This window comes from Haliotis rubra, unplaced genomic scaffold (assembly GCF_003918875.1).
Source record: "Haliotis rubra isolate DU_JTF1 unplaced genomic scaffold, ASM391887v1 Scf128, whole genome shotgun sequence".
Taxonomy (NCBI): Eukaryota; Metazoa; Mollusca; class Gastropoda; order Lepetellida; family Haliotidae; genus Haliotis; species Haliotis rubra.
This window is the reverse complement of record NW_025765203.1, coordinates 1,361,829-1,386,402: the sequence shown is the minus strand read 5'-3', so window position 1 is coordinate 1,386,402 and position 24,574 is coordinate 1,361,829. Positions and strand designations below refer to the sequence as shown.

At 42.0% G+C, this 24,574-nt stretch overlaps 3 protein-coding genes across 3 annotated transcripts in view; 1 reads left to right on the top strand and 2 right to left on the bottom strand.

The window, feature by feature from the left end:
• Positions 1–9,733, top strand: part of LOC124266808 (zinc finger protein DZIP1L-like) — a 43,309-nt gene extending 33,576 nt beyond the window's left edge. Inside the window, exons 19-24 of the mRNA XM_046701613.1 lie at positions 3,962–4,171; positions 4,840–4,945; positions 5,333–5,419; positions 7,779–7,846; positions 8,254–8,351; positions 8,522–9,733. Coding sequence (XP_046557569.1) covers positions 3,962–4,171; positions 4,840–4,945; positions 5,333–5,419; positions 7,779–7,846; positions 8,254–8,351; positions 8,522–8,616 — 664 coding nt within the window. The 3' untranslated portion in view covers positions 8,617–9,733. The remainder of the gene's footprint in view (positions 1–3,961; positions 4,172–4,839; positions 4,946–5,332; positions 5,420–7,778; positions 7,847–8,253; positions 8,352–8,521) is intronic.
• A 4,220-nt stretch (positions 9,734–13,953) lies between these two features.
• LOC124266817 lies at positions 13,954–16,416 on the bottom strand. Its single transcript, XM_046701620.1, has 2 exons — positions 16,301–16,416; positions 13,954–14,703 (listed from the first exon to the last, which is right to left on the bottom strand). Exons 1-2 carry the CDS (start codon positions 16,362–16,364, stop codon positions 14,042–14,044), a joined length of 726 nt encoding a protein of 241 aa, XP_046557576.1. The 5' UTR covers positions 16,365–16,416; the 3' UTR covers positions 13,954–14,041.
• Positions 16,417–18,089: 1,673 nt separating this feature from the next.
• On the bottom strand, positions 18,090–24,423 carry LOC124266774. The gene is made up of 5 exons (XM_046701569.1): positions 24,010–24,423; positions 21,413–22,056; positions 20,534–20,880; positions 18,490–19,328; positions 18,090–18,445 (listed from the first exon to the last, which is right to left on the bottom strand). The coding sequence occupies exons 1-4, from the start codon at positions 24,083–24,085 to the stop codon at positions 19,139–19,141; spliced, it is 1,257 nt and encodes a 418-aa protein (XP_046557525.1). The 5' UTR covers positions 24,086–24,423; the 3' UTR covers positions 18,090–18,445; positions 18,490–19,138.
• Positions 24,424–24,574: the final 151 nt, after the last annotated feature.

Here is a 24,574-nt window from a genome sequence, read left to right as displayed (position 1 = left end):
CAAGCGGAGACTTGCCGACTGTGGGGGTGCACTGCCTCATACCAAACGTCCCTGTCAGCGGCCGGTTGTCCCTATTCCTTCGGGAGTGGGAGGCAGCCACCACAAATCCCTGGGTCCTGTCCACGCTCAGGGATGGCCATTTGCCACAGTGGAGGCGAGATCCTCCGTCCTTCTCCGGGGTTCGGCACACTCCTGTGCCGACTTCCCGAGACTTACTGGACAAGGCAGCCATCGAGGTGGTTCCTGTGGGTCAGCAAGGAGAGGGGTTTTACTCCCCCTACTTCCTAGTGACCAAAAAGGACGGAGGGTTCAGACCCATTCTGAATCTCAGAGGGCTGAACAAGTTACTGGAGGTGCCGTCTTCCCGGATGGAGACACTCAGGTCAGTGATCTCCTCCGTCGAGACGGGATTGGCTCACGTCAATCGATCTCAAAGACGCATACCTCCATGTTCCAATGCACCCCGAGTTCAAGAAGTACCTCCGGTTCTCCTTCGACGGGACGTGCTACCAGTTTCGTGTGCTCCCCTTCGGCATCTCCACGGCGCCAAGGGTGTTCACCAAACTTATGCTAATCCCAGCTCAGTTAGCCTGACACCTTCCCTCTCAGTTCAGACGGACGCCTCCCTCACAGGATGGGGGGGGGGGCCTGGGTGAGCACTCAGTCTCCGGCCTCTGGTCAGAGCGGGAAGTCAGCCTACACATCAATGTGTTAGAACTGAGAGCAGTCCGCAGGGTGTTCGAGAGCTTTCGGGTGTTTGTTCAGGGCCGTGTGGTTCGTCTAGAGATGGACAATCAAACGGCCATGTCTTACATTCTCAAGCAAGGCGGCACAGTGTCTCCGTCGCTCCTTCAGAAGGCGTGGCAGTTTCTACTGTGGTGCGATCAGTTCAACATTCGGGTTTTGCCTGTTTATCTCCCGGGGGTAGACAACGTCCATGCAGATGCACTCTCACGGCGTATACTAGCCCCACACGAGTGGATGCTCGACCGGGAGATATTCGGGATTATCTCCCAGTTGTTCGGGTCGTTCCAGGTGGATCTGTTTGCGTCTGGGGTGACGAACCAGATTCCTGTGTTTTGCTCTCGGATTCCGGATCCGAGAGCGCTAGACAACCACGCCTTTCAGCTAGATTGGACGGACAGGGTACTGCGTTCCCCCCGATACCACTGATTTCCAGGGCCCTGTCTCAGCTGACCGAACAACCAGCTCGGCTACTTGTGCTTCTGGCACCCCTTTGGTCGGCACAAAGTTGGTTTCCGGTAATTCTCAGGTTTCTGGCTCAGCCTCCTGTTGTATTACCTTTTCGACCGGACCTCCTATCCCAGAACGCGGAGCCCCACCGAATCCCAGGATTCAGTGGGTGGCTTGGCCGCTGTCAGGGATCGCCTCCGTGCGAGCTGAATTCCTGCACCAGTTGCAGACACAATTCTGGCTTCGCGGAGGGATTCGACAAACGTTCAATATGAGGATAGATGGGCCTGTTATTCGCGCTGATGTGTCAACAGGGGGATTCTTGATCCCTTTTCTACAGATTTAGTCTCTGTCTTAGAATTCCTCCAGTCTCGGTTGGACGCCGGTCTAGCGGCTTCAACTGTTCGAGGATATTCTACGGCTATTTCTGCGTTTCATATTCCTGTTGATGGTGCTCTCTTGGGGCAGCACCCTCTTGTACAGCGCCTTTTAGCAGGCGTGGACAGAATCCGTCCGGTTGTCCGGTGGATTAGTCCCCTGTGGGACTTGTCAATCGTTCTTGATTGGCTGTCCGGTCCACTGTTTCACAATCTGTCGGCTCTTTCACTCCAGCTGTTGACGTGGAAGACGGCGTTTCTTGTGGCGGTGACTTCAGGCAGGCGGGTTGGCGATATTCACGCAATGTCGGCCGATCCCGCGCTTACTGTTTTTCACAAAGACAGAGTTAGCATACGGCTGCCTGATACTTACCGGCCCTAAGAAGGATAGTCCCTTCCATGTGACGGCCCTATTGAGCTCCCAGCTTTCACTCAGCCTTCCTGCCCGGTACCTCTCTACACGGCGTGCTCACGTCTTAGATGTCCGTGAAGACCCTTAAGGCTTATATCAAACTTAACAAGGGTACCCGTAAGGATAACCAATTGTTTTGTTGTTATGGTGGGGTTCAGGCTGGTCTTCCGGCGACCAAGCAAACCATTTCTCGGTGGCTTGTCTCTGCCATACATATGAGTTATACTCAAACAGGGCGTATCCCGCCTGTAGGGTTGAAAGCTCATTCGGTTAGGGCAGTTGCTACTTCGAAAGCTTACGCTGCAGCCCTGCCCATTGAGGAGATCTGCTCCGCGGCTATTTGGAGCTGTCCGAATACGTTCATCCGTCATTACCAACTTGACAGACTCTCCAGTGAGCATGCTCTGGTTCGGTCAGTCAGTTCTCTCCAGTGGGCATGGTTCCACCTCTCTAGCCGATTGAGCTTTCGAGGATTTTATTATGTGAACCATTATATGCCGATTTTTTAACACTGGTGTTGGGTTTTAAAAATCTTGTTTACATATCCCCTTGGTGACAGGTTTTATGTGGTGATGGTTTTTATTCCCATGTCTTTTGCATTCTGCTCTAGACTTACTGGCCTTGGAAACTTTGCTTAATATATATATTACGGCATTTTTTTTCTGGCGGCTTATTGCGGGACCCCTTATCTTCGCTTCCGATTGATTACGGGAGAGAGGGAGGGTTTATCTCGTTTGTTTGCATTAGCGAGGTTTCGCTGGGCAATTATCATATGTTCGACCCTGACCCTGGCTCATGCCCCCGCCTGATTGGCTATGGTGGACAAGTGACCGGGTAAGTGAGCTTTTTTCTGCTATATTTAGCTTGGGAAATTCCACTTCTTGTCGGGGGTGTTTTATGCAGACAGAATGCCACTCCTTAGCTCCGTCTTTAGGAGTCTGTCTTATGCTTATAAGTACCCCAAGGAGGAATATATAAAAAAGAATCGAACTAACCTGTAGAGGTTTCAGATTCTTTGAATATATTCCTCCTTGGGGTACATACGCCCACCTCCCCACATTCTGTCTGACTTCGTTCAGCATGGAAAGTGAGGTACGAGGTTACGGTCTAGAGTTACCTGCTCTTGGCTGTAGGGGGCCGGAGGGCCCTGTAAGGGTGGTCTCACAAGACAAAACGTAGTTTTTGATTTGTAAATATTTTTATTCAAATATTGTTACAACTGTCGTAGGGATTTTAAATGGACATTTAAATGCTTATAAGTACCCCAAGGAGGAATATATTCAAAGAATCTAGTAACCTCCACAGGTTAGTTCAAATTTTAGCCAACTCACATGCTGCCTTTAAGTGTATTCAATAATTAGCACTCAAAAACTTCAGACCGCAAAACAAAATGAGTGCCGTTGTTTAGCTTTATTAGGGAACTAAGGGCAATTCTATTCCATTGTCATCTAATCAAGAAATGGTAGATCTTTACTGGTCGTGGCCTCTAATGCCATTGAGACACATGCAATTTATTTCTATGAAAATGACAAAGGTATTAAATTCTGATTTGCGTTTTGGAAAAATTATTCAGCCGTAAAAGATAATTGTGTGCAACTATTTTTCTGCTATTTATTTTGTCATTATCGAGAAAAGTCATTAAAATTCATATGTAGTTTTTTCGTTTACTTGGCTCCAAACTCATTATTTAGGAAGAGAGATTTTTTTCATGTTCTGATAAAAACTACTTACATCTCTAAAGTAATTAAATATGTAAATATATACAGGTAACTTGACAATTTTGGTGTATTACACTTATTTATACATGCAGAATTACAAATGTGTTAGCAGTATGTTTCATATGATATTAAATACATTAACTTGTTAAACATGTATTTTCACTTGCTCAAATCCTTTTAACACATCTAAACAAAGGGTTAGCAAACGTATTTTGTACAGACATTTGAATGATATTTCATGAAGGCTGTATACTCTTCAGCTCCACGACTGAATGGACCAGCACTCAGTGGGATTCAGAGGAAGAGTCAGAGGAAGAAGAGGTGGGAGGAAGAGGCCAACCAATTATGGTGACACCTTCCAAGTCTAACCGCCAGCCAGCTCCCTCCCCAAGTCCTCGCCCCCGAGGTCAAGTGATTCAGTCAAGGCCCCTACATGACATTGATGACGATGACTGGGATGATTCAGAGAGGTGAGCTGATGCTGCTACTGCATGTCAGAACGTATCCATGGAAACTAAATTGTTATGGGAGATGTTTTGTTTAATCAGTTATGGCATTAGATGAATTTAATCCAGTACGTTAACTTTTATTGACTCCTCTACTGTGAACATAGGTGGTGATGGTGGAGTAGCCTTGTGGTTAAACGTTCGCTTGTCACGTTGAAGACCCGGGTTTAGTTTTACGCCGGTTTTTAGCAATATTCCAGCAACATCACGGCGGGGGACACCAGAAATGGGCTTCACACATTGTACCCATATTGGGATTGAAACCCGGTCTTGGTGGGGATGAGCAAACGCTGAAAACCATTAGGCTACCCCACCGCCCCCACACAATTCATGAAGCATCCTGCTAATTTAAAATGTAGGCCAGATTGTGTCAGCTAGCTGTTGCATGATACTCTGTCAATGGTTTAAATCTCCAATAAATTGTAATGTGATACCAGTTCTGCCGTCATCAACTCACTGTTGAGTTACGCTCACACATTATTCTGTGAAATAAATGAATTACTCCCTCTGGATTAAAACTCACTCACCTGTTAAAACCCACCCATTTACCCAAACAAAACTGAAATGTATCTTGAGTGTTTGTTTTCATGACAATAAGAGTTTTTAGTATGTACCCATCCCCTGTGTTTCAGCATGGTAACCCCGAAACCTGCACCGGTCAAGACCCGGGTCATCATGTCTCAGCCAAAGGGGCAGAAAGTGTCGGAGCTCTCCCGGTCAATAGAGTCACAACTTGTGGTAAGTTCTTTCTGTTAGCTGGAGCTGTCTAAGGGTTTGTGCAAATGTGAAAAAACATTGAAATGCTGAAAACATCCTTTTTTGTACCTTCTGGCTAAGACAGTGAAAACTAGAGGGAGTATTATTTGGGAAAGATATACCATTTGACTTGTCATTCCCATCTAGCAGTTTGTTTAATTCACTTCAATGTTAATGTTTTCACCACCATGTCTGTGAACACAGAATGAACTTTAAACAGGCCTGTTAACCATGTATTCAGAAAGTACCTGCCAAAATATCTGCTGAATATTTGAACATGTTTTCTTTCCCCAAAATTATTGTAATATAGGTTTTAGAATTAACCTTTCTGGTATGGATATGAATCTGATGTTGCCATTTTTCTTTTAGGGGAGGAAGAAGGGAGACAAGCCATTCGGAGGTGTGGACACGATGGAGAGAACTGGGGGAAAGAAGACCAATAATGTAGATATCCTGGTAGGTGACCTGTCTGTGGTATGTTGGTATGTGGTTCCTGGTTCAGTCTGCATCTTGCAGACCTTATAGATATGCTCATACATAACCTGATTGTGGTATGTTGGTATGTGGTGTCTTGTTCTTTCTGCATCTTGCAGACCTTATAGATATGCTCATACATGACCTGATTGTGGTACGTTGGTATGTGGTTCCTGGTTCAGTCTGCATCTTGCAGACCTTATAGATATGCTCATACATGACCTGATTGTGGTATGTTGGTATGTGGTGTCCGGTTCAGTAAGCATCTTGCAGACCTTATAGATATGCTCATACATGACCTGATTGTGGTATGTTGGTATGTGGTGTCTGGTTCAGTCTGCATCTTGCAGACCTTATAGATATGACCTGATTGTGGTATGTTGGTATGTGGTGTCTTGTTCTTTCTGCATCTTGCAGACCTTATAGATATGCTCATACATGACCTGATTGTGGTACGTTGGTATGTGGTTCCTGGTTCAGTCTGCATCTTGCAGACCTTATAGATATGCTCATACATGACCTGATTGTGGTATGTTGGTATGTGGTGTCCGGTTCAGTCTGCATCTTGCAGACCTTATAGATATGCTCATACATGACCTGATTGTGGTATGTTGGTATGTGGTGTCTTGTTCTTTCTGCATCTTGCAGACCTTATAGATATGCTCATACATGACCTGATTGTGGTACGTTGGTATGTGGTTCCTGGTTCAGTCTGCATCTTGCAGACCTTATAGATATGCTCATACATGACCTGATTGTGGTATGTTGGTATGTGGTGTCTGGTTCAGTCTGCATCTTGCAGACCTTATAGATATGCTCATACATGACCTGATTGTGGTATGTTGGTATGTGGTGTCATGTTCTTTCTGCATCTTGCAGACCTTATAGATATGCTCATACATGACCTGATTGTGGTATGTTGTGTCTGGTTCAGTTTGCATCTTGCAGATCTTATAGATATACTCATACATGACCTGATTGTGGTATTGGTGGTCTTGTTCTTTCTGCATCTTGCAGATCTTATAGATATGCTCATACATGACCTGATTGTGGTATGTTGGTATGTGGTGTCTTGTTCTTTCTGCATCTTGCAGATCTTATAGATATGCTCATACATGACCTGATTGTGGTATGTTGGTATGTGGTGTCTTGTTCTTTTTGCATCTTGCAGATCTTATAGATATGCTCATACATGATACATGACCTAAATGTGGTATGTTGGTATGTGGTGTCTGGTTCAGTCTGCATCTTGCAGATCTTATAGATATGCTCATACATGACCTGATTGTGGTATGTAGTGTCTGGTTCAGTCTGCATCTTGCAGACCTTATGGATATGCTCATACATGACCTGATTGTGGTATGTTGGTATGTCGTGTCTTGTTCAGTCTGCATCTTGCAGATCTTATAGATATGCTCATACATGATACATGACCTGATTGTGGTATGTTGGTATGTGGTGTCTTGTTCAATCTGCATCTTGCAGATCTTATAGATATGCTCATACATGACCTGATTGTAGTATGTTGGTATGTGGTGTCTGGTTCAGTCTGCATCTTGCAGATCTTATAGATATGCTCATACATGACCTGATTGTAGTATGTTGGTATGTGGTGTCTGGTTCAGTCTGCATCTTGCAGACCTCATACCTCAGACCTTATAGATGTGCTCGTACCAGTGGGTGACCTGACTGGTATGCTGGTATGTTGTGTCTGGTTCAGTCTGCATGATGCAGACCTCATTCCTCAGACCTTATAGATGTGCTCGTACCAGTGGGTGACCTGACTGGTATGCTGGTATGTTGTGTCTGGTTCAGTCTGCATGATGCAGACCTCATACCTCAGACCTTATAGATGTGCTTGTACCAGTGGGTGACCTGACTGGTGCTGGTATGTTGTGTCTGGTTCAGTCTGCTTGATGCAGACCTCGTACCTCAGACCTTATAGATGTGCTCGCAGTGGGTGACCTGACTGGTATGCTGGTATGTTGTGTCTGGTTCAGTCTGCATGATGCAGACCTCGTACCTCAGACCTTATAGATGTGCTCGTACCAGTGGGTGACCTGACTGGTATGCTGGTATGTTGTGTCTGGTTCAGTCTGCATGATGCAGACCTCATTCCTCAGACCTTATAGATGTGCTCGTACCAGTGGGTGACCTGACTGGTATGCTGGTATGTTGTGTCTGGTTCAGTCTGTATCATGCAGACCAGTATATCTGCTTATACTGATTGTAGATGGATGCACTGAAATCATGATAGTCTCTTCACAATACAATAATTAGCATGTTACACAGTGTCAGAGGTCAAGTATTTCTTATGTTTTTTGTTTCTGTTTGTTTCCAGGAGGACATTGACGGCAGTGACTGGGATGTGTCTCCTGTTGAGGATGAGGAACCTCAGAGAGGACTGAAGTGAGATTTCATACCTGAATTGTTAGGATTCTTGTCACAGGGGTCACTAGAGGGTACTGTAGGGTTTTACAAGCCCAGTTGTCTGCTGGGGTGGATCATTTCAGCCCATTTCATGATTCACATGACTTTTCACTGCATGAATATTTTTCTGACAATTCTCAAATCAAATTTTATTAAAATGTGTGAACAGCATGTGGCAATATTTTATATCATTTTCTGGAGTAATAAAATGCAAATAAAAAAGACATCGAAATCCTTGGTGCTGACTCGAAGTAAAAAATGATTTGCCTATAAGAGCCAATATCTTAACATGTGAAATCTGTTCAGAAGCAGAGTGTGGAGTTTCCCTGTTAATGGCAGCAGTTAGTGCTTGTTCCCTGGTGTATCTTGGTGTTACAATATTACAGACGTCCACCAACAAGGAACAGTAACCGTGGCAGCCATGCAGAGACCGATTTCTCCACCAACACGTATGGCACCAGTGTCTGGGGATCTTCATCTAAAGGTAGGGGCATATCAGCAGATTGCAGACCACGTACATGTGTTAATGGATTTTCTGCACGTACCCAACAGGATAAAACTATTGATTGGGGTGTTTTCGTGAGAAAAAAAACATGATTATATGGGCGGGGGTAAATATAATATGCCATTATACAAATATGATGTCTTTTCCAGCGGCCAGCACAGCACACAACCGAGCGTCCACATCGAAGAGTTCCTTCATCACAGATGTCAGCTCTGATGAAGAACTTGACCTTGACAACATTTAGATGGAGGGAAGATAATTTGACCTCTCCATTCTGTTGAAGAAATACATGATGACTGACTTTGACAACAAGACAAGGAGGAAATACCTTGTCTTCCATACATCTACTTGAAGAACTGTTGACATTGACACCACACGGTTGGAGAAATGAAAGTTTTACCTTGACATCTTGATGAAGAGAGGAAATACTGCCCGTGACCTTGACAACATTAAGTTGAACAGAGAAACTACTGACTTTCACCTTGATACCATCAAGATGAAGAGAGGAAACTCTGACCTCGTCCTTGACATCAAGATGAAGAGAGGAAATACTGACCTTGACATCAAGATGAAGAGAAGAAATACTGACCTTGACCTTGACATCTACATAAGACAGAAAATACTGACGTTGACAGAGACAACCTAAATGTGAAGAGAGGAATTCAGGTTCATATGTTTTTTTGAGACTGACTATTTCAAAGTGGAGGCATATTTAATCATATAGATAAGGGAAACTTGATCCTCACAATAAGTATTCAATGCCTCAATGGTAAGTGGAACTGTTTGGTGATGGTATACTGTGTGCTATATAATTTGCTAACCTGGATGAGAGAAACTTGCTCCTATCAGCTAGTTTGTGAGCAATGTAGCTTTTCAGAATTGAAAAAGTAAAGTATTCCTGTGTGATTTGATGACAAGTCTACTTTTCATTTCCGGGATATGAAACCAGAGAAAATATTTTTTACAATTGAACCACATGTGTTTTGGATAGAAGGCGTTAGCTGTTTGTGTTCTGGCCTCATCAGTCAGTACTGAAAGAAGTTGTGATGATTTACCCTCCATTTATTATAAGCTTGCATAATGCCATATCAGGTGTTAAGGATGAATCCAGTGTTATAAATGGTAGTTTATCACACAGTCCTTGCATATGAATTCCAATGTATTTTAAATATCCATCCACATACATCAAACCAGTGCGGCTCCCAAGTGTATTTTATCAGTATGAAATGGCGTCAGAGTTTGTGATGTTCTATATTTTGATGTATTTCATACCTGTATTGTCACCCTGCATAATCAGTGTATTAATGTTTGCATAATCTGTGAAAATCCATGGATGATATTTTATCATATGAATTGTATATCCACCTTTAAAACTCCATCCAGTCCCTCAATATATTTTGCATACATATTGAAATATTTTTGTCCCAAATAAAGATTTCTTAGCTGTTGTCAAGAGTATATTCTCATCACATTATTGAATTAGTTGTGTAAGTGATTGTATTGCAGTTGCAGAGAAAATCTATTGCCTTATCTAAACATAATCAGTAACTGTGATTTCATGATGTCCTTATAAGTATAGCACGATGGTTTTGTTTGTTGAAATACCAGAGCAGATTCACATGTATTTCATAAAACAGAAAAGAAACAAGGGTCCGTACTGTTTTCGCAGGTTATCCTCAGAATTAAATGAAAACCAAGAAGTCATCAACAGTTACCTCCCTTGCAATGTCATGACCTTCCATTGTTCAAATGTGTTCAGTTCATGCTTGCATTCAGAGTTTTAACAAAACAAAGCAAATGGCCTACTCCGATGCTTGCTTGCATGATATGCTCTCTGTTAATAACAATAAGTAGTTTGATGTTTATACTTATACTTATGCATTCTTTCTGTTTATAAGTCACAATATGGCTGAAATACTGCCGATGTGACTTTAAATTTTAACTCACATATACAAGTGACTGAGTTTGGTTTTCACTGCTTTAAGCAATATTCCAGCAACATCACGTCCGGGGACACCAGAAATGGGCTTCACACATTGTACCTATGTGGAATTGAACCCAGGTCTTCGGCGTGATGAGCCAACGCTTTAACAACTAGGCTACCCCACCACCCCTTATAAATACAAGGACTTGAAGTGGGTGGTAGTGGGGTAGCCTAGGGGGAAAATCATTGGCTCATCACACTGAAAACCCGGGTTTGATTCCCCACGTGGGTACAACGTGTGAACCCATATCTGGTGTCCCCAGCTGTGATATTGCTGGAATTTTGCGAAAAGTGGCGTAAAACCATATTTGTTCACTTGATGTGGATATACGATTCTGGGAGATAGAGATGTATTTTTGCTGATATTAAAGTTTTAATTGTGAATATGTTGCTCTTAGAATAGAGTGATACATATGTTGATATTATATATTGAAAAACATTTCATGGCCGGAGTGTGTACTTCAATGCATGATTTATTTTACAGTTTATTTGATTGATGGCAAGAAGGGTATGATTTAAGCATGATCTAATCATTAAGGTGCAAGACTTGATTTGCATTTGTTTTCTGTTGGTGATAGTGTCAGGTATCTTCCCATAAGACAGACCTCCCAAAAGACAGACCGCTTAAAACAACACATTTTATGGTTGGTTGCATAAGGCTTAATTAAGCTGTACCCTTGATAATAATGGTATGTGCCCAGATAAAAAAGACAACATTAGGTATTAACTATAGTTTTATCAATTCATGTAATCATTATGATTTTTAAATTAAGACATATTGCATCAACATATATGTACATCAACATATATTTGCCAGATCACATTTACTTGTAAATATTATCAAAAACAATAATTTATATACATGTACGTATGAAACATATGAGACCAAGCACCGTGTTATTTTACATCACATGTTTGTGAGTGCACAGACAAGACTTATTAGAAAGTCACTTGAACATCATTACTTTTTTCCTTTCACCTTGTTCTTGGCATACAGGAAGCCATCTAGAAGGGTGATCGGAAAATGTCATAGAAAAAAAAGTCATGGAAAAAAAGTCATGTGAAAAATAGCTATTAGAAAACATCCTGTTCTCCAGTTATATACTTTGTTTATACTGACTTTTATAAATACCATTTCACTTTCATCTTCAAATAATCTTAAGTACTAAAAACATCCTGTTCTCCAGTTATTTGCAAAAAACTAATTCGACAACTGTTATAAAAACGTCCTATTCTCCAGTTATTTATACTTGCATGATCTTGAGTGTTTTCTTTATGAACATGATGTAACTGGCCTCGAACATGTAATTGAGCTTATTGAGGTGAGCTTATGCATAGTGTGAAGTTCGATGTCTGTGATGAACTTCATTTTTTATTAGTTCTGTAAACATCCTACTATTGAAAAAAATGTTTATCTAATGAAAAGTGATTATTCAACGCTTACTCTCTAAAGTTGCCAAATTTATCAAAACTGGACTTTGTTTAATAATGTTATAAAATGTATCAATATGTTGTATGTTCTCTGTGTCACTATATGTGATTTTGGAGAATTAAATTTCGGTTCTATTCTGTTCTGTTCAGTAAAAGGATTAGTAATATGTTTTGTGAAGGGCACAGGAGATAGGAGTGTGTTGTTACTATATATACTCTGTAGTCACTCTGGGTCAGCTCATTAATTAAATAGGGGTGGACAGCATGGCTCAGCTAATTAGTGTACTCATTAAGTCTGTCTTATGGGAGGTGTGTCTTATGGGAGTGAACCATCTATGGCAGGGTCAGATCCATCTGATGACATGTCACAGATAACGCTTGTTAGAAGCCATACTAATTGATTTTGTGTCTACTTCTCATATCTCTATATACATGCATCATATCAGTTGTTGTGATATAAGCAAGCTACGCCAGCCTCCGTTATCCAGCCTATAGCTCTGTATCAACAGAGATTTAATACAATGGATAATGGAGTTGGGTACATTGTTGTGAGGCTATATTTTATGGATTTGTTATAGTCTGTATAGTTGACAGTGATTACATCCTATGATCCAATGTATTTCATAACTGTGATTGTATATACTAATTTAGACATAGTCATGCATGTATATATTACATATAATAAAACATAATTTTGATTTTTGTCTTGGTGTTTCTCTGATGTATAAGGTGAGTGACTATTGTTGGACACACACAGGGATGTATATGGTGTTATATATCTGATCTCGAAGTCTGTTGATTCACAGGTTTCAATTGAACCGCCTCCGTGGTGTAGTGGTTAGAGCGTCCGCTGGAGAGTGGAAGGTCTGCTGTCAGATTGCTAAAAGCAGCATAAAATCTTACTCACACTCTCACTCACTGACAGTCCTCAATGTGGTGAACAAACACTGTAGCCACTAGGTTGCCTGGCTACCCTTACAAATTGAATGGTGCTGTGGCAATGAGGATGATTGTACCATATAGTGTACAGACAACAATTGTGCATACATATTTTTGGAATTTAGAATTAGTAGGACTGATTTGGATCACAATTTAGTTTTCCAAGCGAAAGATTTGTCAATTGTGTATTAGTTGTATTGAAAACATCACCAACCTATTTAGTTTATGATTAATATGCTTTGAAAAGTCCCGAAGATGGCGGTTGGATTGGTTGGTATGCGACTATTACTGGATCTAGTAAAAGTGCGGTGGGGTAGCCTAGTGGTTAAAGCGTTGGCTCGTCACGCCGAAGACCCGGGTTCGATTCCCCACATGGGCACAATGTGTTAAGCCCATTTCTGGTGTCCCCAACCGTGATATTGCTGGAATATTGCTAAAAGCGGCGTAAAACTAAACTCAGTCAGTCAGTCAGTAAAAGTAAAGTATTCGCCCATCAATTTCATCTATCAAACGTCAGTCTTTGTAGGAGGCATCATTAATCTCCAGATTCAGCAAGTGAGTATTTCAGTATTGGAAAAATTCAGCTTAATGATGATGGAATACTCGAGTTGATGCAAGGTTGCATACGTTGACCACGGAAACAGTGCTGGAAAACACAAGCACAGGTGAGATGCTGACTAATCAAAGAATCATAATCAGGGCACCCTCAGTGAAGGGACCACTTGGTCTACAGTGCTGCAACGACAGGGTGTAACTAACCCTGGGTGTATGTATTGAAAACCAGCCATTCAGAACTTGATGACATGTACAGTACTACCACCCTTCTAATGGGTTTTTAGGTCATAGGTGCCCTCGTTTCGGACCCAGGGTGAATTTCTGTATACCATCAGTTAGCCAGCTTCTCACACAGCCCATTGAACATGACAGCATATCCACGTGGTGAAACAGAGGACCAAGGACTTCCAGTACTGTAGTACCTCCACAAATGTGGTGGATTGAAACAAAACTGCAAACGCACAAAACACTAAAATACATTGCATTGTGCTAGTGACGCTTTGGCAAAGCAGTCTTAGGCTTAAACAACCGTAGAACCCATATTTTAGCATATACCAAACGAGTGTCAGCGCTAAGATTTCTTTGTACACGAGGGCCAAGGCTGGGAAATGCCTTATCAGCCATATTCAGATACACAGACTGGACTATATATATTCAGAGACTAAGCGTGGGTCTTTGTACATTTATTTGTAATTCAGCTGAGGAACTGGATCATAATGTTAGTAATGCCACATTGAGTGTCCTTTTGTCGGGGCGAAGGTCACATTTCATCATGGAACACAACCCTCGCGTAGTCCTTATTTTGATGGACAACATGCTCGTGGCTGGGGTTGTCAAGAAACACTATGTCGCTGACGAACGCCTCTTCTTCGTCATGGTGAGCTTCAACAACTGGGAAGTCGTTGATTTCAGGGGATGGCGGGATTGCCTTGACGAAAACCCGCTCCGAATACTTCGTCTCACCCGCCCTGCTCCTGTCACTTCGTCGAAGCAGCTCAATGTTACTGACATCGCCTTCGTCTGCTCCTCCATCTGACCTTGGCGTGACCTCGACCTCTTGACTGTCTTCGAGTTGATGGACGTCAGTTTGCACCACATCCTCCGGCAGCAACAGATCGTCGATGTTCTGTGGTTCTGTTACCCGGGCATGGGTTGTCGAGTCCTTTGCCACTTGTTTGATGTGTTCGTCTGCGTCAGACTCTGGTATTGCAGAGTGTCTGGTTTGGTCAACCTCTTGCAGCGTCTCCTGGTGAAACTCGAGATTACTCTCATGCACCGATTCCACTATTTCGATTTCCCCCTCGACATGGCGCTCTATGTGAAGGGGTGCGGGGTACAAGATACTTTTCTGCAGGGTTTCATTCTCTTTTTGGTATTCTGAGTTAGGTTCGAATTTCAGACGGTTGTCTGGAGCAACATCTTCTGTGGAAACAGGGAGGAAGACATGAACTTTTCAAGAGGTTGTCAATACAGTCTGAAACTTTGTACCTTTTACAAACATATTAACATGCAAGTTCCTGATTATCTTATAGACTAAATCCACCATCTACTGAATCTATTTCTCAATACAATTTGCGTAATAAGTCTAAAGTTTCCAAACACAGTTCTTCAAAAGTCATTTCTCTATGATCGTGCTTATTTATAGAATAATTTCTCCTTCACAATAAAATGTACCAAATCATTACCATCATTAAAATTTAAATTATATGAAAAGAAAAATCCTAAATATTTCCTATTTGGTGAAAGGAAGATAAATAGTCTACACAGTAGGATAAGACCTTCAAGTAGTTCTTTGAATGCTGATCTGTTTCGTGTCAATATATCTGAAAGCAAAGCTTGCCTTTGCTCTGGTGGGAGATGCCAATCATTTCTTTTTAAAATGTCCAAAGTATGTCAGCTGCCGGTTTGATTTGAAATCCTAAAAGTTAGCTTAGATATTAACACCATTCTGTACGGCAGCCTTAGTCTGCCACAATAAATGAAGTCCATAAATTCATTGTACGTAGTAAGTGTTTCGACTACTATATGTCTTGTCTCTGTTCATTGTCCACTACATGCATTTTTTCTAGGGCTGGGACGGGTCCAAAATTTCTACCTGGGTACCCCACCCACTATTACCCTACCCGGATACCCGTTATATTAATTCCTGACATCAAATTTGTAAGAAATGGCAATATATTCTTCAGATCAGAGGCTACAATTTCGAGTTCTTCAATATCTTAACGTATTATATTCAAAACAGGTGACTGCACAATTATGTCTAAATATTCAAAGACAATACAACCTTCTAATCATGAAAGAATAATATATTACACTGTTTAATGAATTAGTCACATGATCATAACGGGTCCGGGTATTGAGACGGGTACCCGGGTCCAACTCATTACCCACCCGTCCCAGAACTATTTTTTCCATGTAATTGTCGCGAGAGGGCTTTAATAGGTTGAATAACTTGTGCTCAATCCTTTTCAATGCTGAATAGAATATGTTCAAACAAACAAACAGCCTGGGTGGAACTAAAAACAAAGCATCACTTACGTCTCCCAAAGGAATAACTGAAGGAGTAAAGTTGCCTCCAGACTAAATGAAGGAAATAGGCCAGGGTACTTATAACAGAATTGAGACATAATACACTGGTTACCCGAAGATGTTCAGTGACACCCTAATTTCAACGTTTAAATGAAGTTAAAGAACATCCGGTGTTTCGTGATAAAGTAGGTAATCTGTATTCCTCATAGTAATAAGAAAACTCGGGCGTGATTTTAACTTCTTTTCATTATTGTAAACGACTTCATCAGTTAATTTTACCATTCTTGTCCAAACGTTTCATTTGAAAAATATAAATGCTACTGGTATTACAACTAGCGAAAGTATTGCAATATATTCGCCAGCAGAAACCTTACGAATTGTGATACAGTTATACCTGGGAATTTTCGGTCACTGCGATAACCTCACAATACACCTGACCTTCACTTTACGCCTTCAACCTGAATTGGCATTAACATCAGGTACAACTCACCTGCGTCCACTGTGAAGATGACCAAAGAAAGGATGGAGCTCACTACAAGTATCCGCCACCACATCTCTGCCACGACGATGCCGACGACGTCGATCCGGTGTGGCAGTGGACGGGAGCCGGACTCGTTCAGAACGTATATCGATGAACATAAACGATTAAAAATTACCATGTGATATTGACTTGGCGGTAACACATTGTGGGGCCTTTCAGTGGTGAGACGAGGGGCAGTATCTGGAGGATGCTGATAACGCCCTCAAATACTGCTATGACACAAATCGGTCATTACGGCAAGACACATTGAAGTCAAATCCTATGTCCTAAGCTGTTTCTGGAACAAAATGAACTATTGCCAGTTTCATTTTTTGCCGATAGAAACACTACATCAAGTTATTATGTTTAATATACGTCGTTCAGGATAGCATGTTCCCTGTCATGCACAAATGGTTTGAAGCTAAAAACAATTGTATCCTTTTAGTAAAAGTTTTTCGTGACAAACTGTTCCTGGAGCAAGAAAGAACTATTGCCAGATTCCAAGTCTTTTTCCGATTTGAAAATCTATTTACGTTATTTTGTTTGATATAACATTCAGGACATATGCGTTTTCACTTTCTGTCATGTGATGCTCTAACACAATTTTTTAAAACCTGTTCAGTTTTGTCGTGATTGTAAACAGTACTCTGCGAGGAGATTGTTATTTGAAGCTTGTGTGTAAACAAGTGCTCAGTGTTCATTTGTCTTTGTGATAAATGAGACGGGCGTGGATTTGAACTTGAATACACCATGCACAGCTGTGACTGCGTGAACAATTGAAACGCTCAGCCAATCAATGACCAGCAGTGACGTTCTACAAGATATACTGATCCGTCATTGACAGGGGCCGTATAATACTTTCCAGGGACTTTTGAACTATCGATTGCATGCTGCGAACTATTCTGTGATCACTTTCGGTTTTCTACGTGGTTGCTATTGGCAACACGGTGTCTACGTTTCATTGCGTGTGAAAACGATCGGAGGTTTGAACTGGATTCCGTGGTGGATCCATTGTGAGACAAATATGTTTCAGCTCTACGTGTGTACAAAGTTGCTGACCACCCCCACCCCAGAACAAAACGGGTGACCCCTTAAAATCATCATCACCCCCCTAGCCATAAATTATGAACGGTCCCTTAGGTACAACCAGTTAGAGAATCCGAGGATTATTCTATGATAGCATAAGCGATCTACACAACAGTCGGTTTCTCCTTCCACTGACATTTTTACTTCATCAGCCTGCGGTACAAACCTGTTTATGTTTCGAAGGAACAGAATAGGTACCAATTTCCCATTTTGTGTCCGAACACACCGCTTTGGGTAATAGTTTAGCGATAATCACACTAAAAATGAACTTCACATATTGCACCCGTGAATTTGGGAATCGAACCGGCGACTTCTGAAGCTCCTAGTTGTTTAGCTGCCGGCGGATTAGGTTGCCCGACCACAATATCGGCAGCTTAAATATTCACTCACTCACCAGGACCAAAGAAAACGTTCACAACAAGTTTACACTTTGGGCCAATATCTACCACCACCAACAATAATAGTATCCTTGTGTTATGGGTTTTGGGGTGATGAAAAAACATTCATATGTTGTCTCGTCAAAAACCAAAAAAACAAGACATTTTCGGAGTATATAAAATGTGTGTGGAAGTAATCACAAACAGGGCCGTCCGTAATTCGACGATAACAATATCATCATCATCATCATCAACAACAACAACAACAACAACAACAACAACAACAACCAATAAAATAAATATATACATTTATTCACACACTATAATACAGACACAAGATGGAACTGTGCATGTACGCCAATATTCTATATATTCCCCAATGGGGGATGTACTGTTGTAATTCGACCAGCAATTTTAAAGAACATTAAAACTTTGGTTTGATCACGTAAATCAGCTACAGATACACCATATACATAGCCGTTTGAAACACAGTAAGTACCGGGCTGAGCTGGTACAGATCTTGGTGTCACAAGTTGATCATGTATATATATTCAGTCACCATCACATATACTGTATAATATCACAGTGTAACATCACACTTATAAGCCTGGACGAGGAAAGTTCTCTGTCAGTAACTTCTTTGTGGCATTTACTAGCTGCTATGATAAAAAGGAACACTTTTTATGGATATATAACTTCTTTATTGCAAAAGATGCATCTTTGCAAAAAAGAAGTTACGAGAAAAGAAGTTATGTTAGAAGTCTATCAATAAGAAATGTCCCTCTGTTATCTCAAGGTAAGCAGTTAGCAAGAAGCCACAAACCCATACCGTATTTACCCGGATGTAACAATATTTACACACTTCATGAACACCTTCACTTCGTCATCGCAGTCCATTTCACCTGTACATTACGAATCTGAAAAAAACTTCCTAAGAGTCAACAAAGTACTTTCATCTCTTTCATGAAGGCGTAATGTCTCAAGACTGAATGCCGGATCAATGGGCTGTTTGGATATCATATGACGAATTTAAACACTTCTATTTTTTATGTCAAACTATAAATTACGCGATATCTCACATCAATAATATCCTATAAAGTCTCAGCCAAGACCAGACGCGGTCATAACGGATTTAGGTCCTTTGTATATACAGACTTCATCTATTGTGTACGCTTACGTAAAGATGCAATTATCATACGTATCTAACATAAGAATCAGTAAGTTTTGTCTTCATAAACCTATCAACTTACTCATCTGTTAACATTGGTAAAGTAAACTGAATATTTGCATTGAAAGCGGAAGCTCATATCAACAAAAAACGTTTTCAGATCGCTGACGTGTCGTGTTACGGATGTTTGTGGTTGATGCCGTCGTCCCCCTTGGCAACAGGGGTTATCACAGAGTCATCCCACTCGTCTACAGGCTGCCGGGAGCTGATGTCGTCGATGTCCTCGCCGTTCTTGAAGTAGCGGAATTGGAAGCTGTTGAAGATGTTCCACATCGAGTCATCATCCCCGCCTTTCTCCGATATGAATCTGAGGAAAATATATGCATCTTTAACTCATATTGTGCTTAGTGAGTGAGTGAATTTAGTTTTACGCCGCTTTTAGCAATATTCCAGCAATGTCACGGTACCCCAGAAATGGTCTTCACACATTGTACCCAAGTGGGGAATCGAACCCGGGTCTTCGGTGGGACGAGCGAACGCTTTAACCACTGGGTTACCCCACTGTCCCCGATTGTGTTTAACCGGTCCAGAGTTGTTAAATGCTTTTGAAGATTCTCAAAGATTGAAACGGGATTTAGGTATGAGAAACGTCTTGGTGAGTGACTTTTGATTCTTTAGGCAACATACGTTTGTCAAAGATCTTCTGAACTAGGCTGCAATACCTTTTATCGGCACAGTGGATCACTGAAAATGATCTTGAAGTAACTGAGAGAAACAGAAACAATTCCATCCAATTTGTCCTGAAAGGAAGTTTTGTTAAATGGCAGTTCTCAAAAATAGATCTATGTCCTGAAGTAGGACCGCCTCCGTGGTGTAGTGGTTAGAGCGTCCGCCCGGAGAGCGAAAGGTCGCGAGTTCGATCCCCGACCGTGTCAGACCAAAAGACGTTAAAACATGGTACTTGTTGGTCCCTGCCTGGCGCTCGGCATTAATGGGTACAACAAGGACTGGTCGGCTCGGAGTCAGTATAATGTGTCTGAGTGGGATATTCATGCTTCACTGCGGCATTGTATCTCAGTGGGCTAGCACTATAAAACCATAAAGTCTGGGCTAGTACAAGCAGCCGCACAGACACATACACACGCATGCACGTCGTCATATGAGCGAAATATTCTCAAGCACGACGTAAAACCCATTTTCACCTCACCTCACCTCACCTCTCAGACCAAGATAATTAATTATCAACGTATAGATGGGCCTTGTAGGACATAGCACAGCATGATCGGAAAAGGGAATTTCGATTGTTCTTGTACTTGGACAATATGTGAGAGGGAGAGGCGACTAACAGGTCAGACTCGCTGACTTGGTTGACACACGTCATCGTATCCCAACTGCATAGTTCAAGGTTCATGCTGTTGATCACTGGATGTTTTGTTCTCGATTCGATTATTTACAGACCGCCACCATATAGCTGGAATATTGCTAGGTGCGGTGATAAACAAACAAATCAAGTTGTTGGAAGTTGGCAGATTGTCCACTCACTCACTCACACCAAGTAAGAACATTATTTACTTATTATATTCCTCCATATCATCTTGGATCATCTTCTTCAGGTCAAGACCTTTCAACAAGCTTTTGTCCAGGCCCAAGTTTTCCAGATCCCGAGGACGAATCGCTTTCTCTTTCTTCAACCGTGAGTCATCGTGCTCGTGTTTCTCGAGACCTCCGTGCATCAGGTTGTGCATGAAGTTTTCGTCCAGGACGCCATCCTCAACCCCGTCGTCACGCGATCCCTTCGGTGCCGCATGATCATGCACGTGCCCCTTGCCAGCCCCGTGCAGCAGCTGTTCCGTGTCGACCGTGTTTGGCGTGGCTCTGGCGACTTTCTCTTCTTCTTTCAGAAAGGCGGTTTTGTCTACCTGTAGAGAAGATCAAAGTCGAGAATTACCATTTATGAATAAATACGTTATGTACCATTGTCTGTTTATTTCAAAGACACGTGACGGTGTTGATTCCTTGATTGCTTGATCGTAAAATTTCATGAAACGCATCACGCGCCTGTACTGTGAAAACGATGGTTTACATGTTCAGTGCTCTTTAGCGGAGAGTATTGATTGTAGTAATTACCAAATCTGCATTTTACTCTGTTGTTATTTCCGCTAGGTGTAAATGAAGACACCAAAGGCCAAATATACTATGTCTAGAAATGCAATGCATGCATTCTTATGTATCACAAGATCTATTTGCCATCAGAATGAATGCATTAAGGCTCCGTATACCATCCTACGCGTTACGGTGTCTCTTTCCCTTGATAGTTTTACAGTGACCTGAGATTTGGTTTATTCACCGCTCTATTATCGTGTTATTTATTGCATCAATACTTATACTGCCCCTGATTTATATATGGATGTACATAATGGTATACCGCCATGTCCCCCCGACCGCACTCACCCGTCCAATCCGGACTGTGTCCTCCCCTCTCGGCTTGTCCTCCTTCTTGACTTGGTCCTCATGGCTGTGATCCTTCCCCGCTTCCTGGTCCCCGTGCATCAGAACTCCGTGCAGCGCCTTGTCAGGTCGTTTAGGACCGTGGTCTTGGTTGTCGAACTTCTTATCAGTGGGATCAGGATCTTTGAAAGCATCCTCCTTAAACTGCTTCAAGCTCTCTTTATCGAAGTTCATTTTGGCCACATCCCCTATTTCAGCTGGTCTCTCCTTCAGCAATTGTTTATCCGCCTCCTCGTGGTTTTCTTCCCCATCATGCATCACGTTGTGGAGGAAGTCCTCCCCCAGAGCGCCAGTGTCGACATGTTTGATCGCCTTCTCCTCTGGGACCTTGCCGTGAAGGTCACCCTCGTGGGCACCGTGTGCTAGAGCCTCTCCACCGAGGGACCCGATCTCGCCGTGATCTTTGGGAGTTTCTCGGCCAATCTTTTCCTCGACTGCTTTCTTCCATGCGGCTGTGTTCTCAATTATCGCCTCTTCCTGCTGATGTTTGCCAGGTGGCGCAACTTTTCCCTGTTTGTCTTCCCCTCCTTTCTTGGGTTCGAATAGCAGACGGTCTTCTTTCTTCTCTTCTTCGTCTTCAGATTCGCCTGCGGACAAAAGAACGACATACATGTATTTGATCGGACGGAAAGTATGGTTTTGCTCTGCTCTCACAACTGTGGTTGAGGGAAACACAATGCTTGTGGGGTAGCATCGTATCCTGACCAAGGCTCATGCTTGCCAAACCACTCTGCCTTAAGAATTAGCTACGGATTACAAACATGACTGTTTTAGTTAACAACTGAATGCAAGAACGACTGAGCGTAGCTCGAACGTCGCTGTCGCAGGGGTAGGACGACGTCTAAGAAGCCACATGGCAACCATTGTCCCACAAAATACGGGCTGGTTAAAAAGCATTGGACACTGAGCACTTACTGACAACCCACATATAGCCAGAGTACTGCCGAGTGGGGCGTTAAACAGCAATAAAACAAACACTACCGAGGTGAAATAATCTTGATCATAACGATAAACCCAATTTACCCCTATTGTCATGTCTTTAGATGAGCTACAGTACCTACTTACAAACAATTATCACAATGTTTGATAATGAACAACCTGTTTTTAACAATATTGTAGTGAGACAAAGACTGGACATATACCCGCAAAGGACTCGAACCAGGACTGAGTGTATCACAGACAAAAACACTAACCACTTGACTATTGCAGTGTAGTAGTTTAAGACTGACATATACCCGCAAAGGACTCGAACCAGGACTGGGTGTATCACAGACAAACACACTAACCACTTGACTATTGCAGTATAGTTGTTTAAGACTGGACATATACCCGCAAAGGACTCCAACCAGGACTGGGTATATCACAGACAAACACACTAACCTCTTGACTATTGCAGTGTAGTTTATGTACAAAGACCAAACTAACGGTAAGTATACTGTTTACACAATTTCAGCCCACAGATGGTGCTTGGCGTTTTGTATTGATGTCGATAAAAAACAAAATAGATGTGGAAACAGCAGCTGGCCAATGACATATCTCAAAAACCTGTTAATGTTAAAACTGTTAATGGAGTTAATTAAGCAGTTGATAATAGCTTAGTACTTTTCCGAAGAAGTCAGCTGACTATTCCAAGAATGCAAACCTTCGAATATCCAAGGTGTCAAATCATAACAGTGAGTGAGTATGGTTTTATGCCGCTTTTATTCCAGCATTATCACGGCATGGAACATCAGAAACGGGCGTCACATATTATGGCCATGTATGGAATCTCATAAAACAATAGACTCTACTCTACATGATAGTCGAGGATGAATATCGATATGATATGATTAATAAGCCATGACATTACTAAGATTTATGAATAAGTATGCAACTATGAGGTCTGGTACGTTCTACTACTTTGAGTGTTTGGTTATACAATGAAACCAGTCACCTCGCTTGTCGGTCGATGATTGAATCAGAATTATACGATGTCTCTGTTCTCATTGTGATAATAATATTCTTTGATATCATCGTCTAATATGTGTATGATTTGGGTTGGGTTGTTGCTTAACGCCGCACGCAGCAATATTCCAGCTATATGGCGGGGGTCTGTAAATAATCGAGTCTGGACCACACAACTCAGTGATCAACAGCATGAGCATCGATTTACACAATTGGGATACGATGACATGTGTCAACCAAGTCAGCGAGCCTGACCACCCGATCCCGTTAGTCGCCTCTTACGACAAGCATGGGTTGTTTGATTTCGAGCTATACCGCCTGATCTCATTGTTCGACTGACGTATGACTAAATTGTGACGTAATACATGAATGAGCACTTTCAGGGAAACGTGCTCGGGTAATGTTTGTGACAGTTGAGTATAATTTACGATTACTGAAAATATGTTAAATTGGTAAAGATGCGCGAATGTTTTGCGCTGACAAATATTCTGGATCAGGAAAAAAAACCTGTGTTTTGTTCGCTCTCTCGATACAGGATATTTACCAACCCAAAACACACTCACGTGATGACCTGTCTATACGTGTACATATCTCACCTGCACGTGTGGGTAGCGCTGCGACACAGGTAAAACTAATCAGCACAACGAACAGGTAGGTCCATGACGTCATCATGGTGTCAGCGTCAGTATCAATGGTATGTATCACCAGTCGTGTTTCAAGTGGTCGACAACAACAGGTCGCTTTGTAAGTTTGTTGTTCACAACTGTTGTTTAGAAATGTCGTTTTCAAGATCCACAAGTAGAAGGTTTAGTCCAGTTCAACCCCAACACAATGCGTTTTCTCCAGGAAATCAAGTGGATTGGGTCTCCGTGATGTATATATACTGCTTTGTTGTCAGCTAACTATTCATGGAAATACATATTGCATCAACTGCCACACTTCCAGAAGTGACGTGTTTATTCCACGCTTATTGAAAAGAATCAATTCACATTCCTTGGGTGAATTTTGGCGTAGTGTTCGCTGTTCTAGTATGACCAGAAACAGTTAAAACGTCGACTACTTAGATATCGATTGCACAGAAATCGTTCCAGAATGTGATTGTTTCTCCGTGAAAAGAACATTTGCATTTCATAGCAGTGTGTAGCAGTTATTGAACTTTTC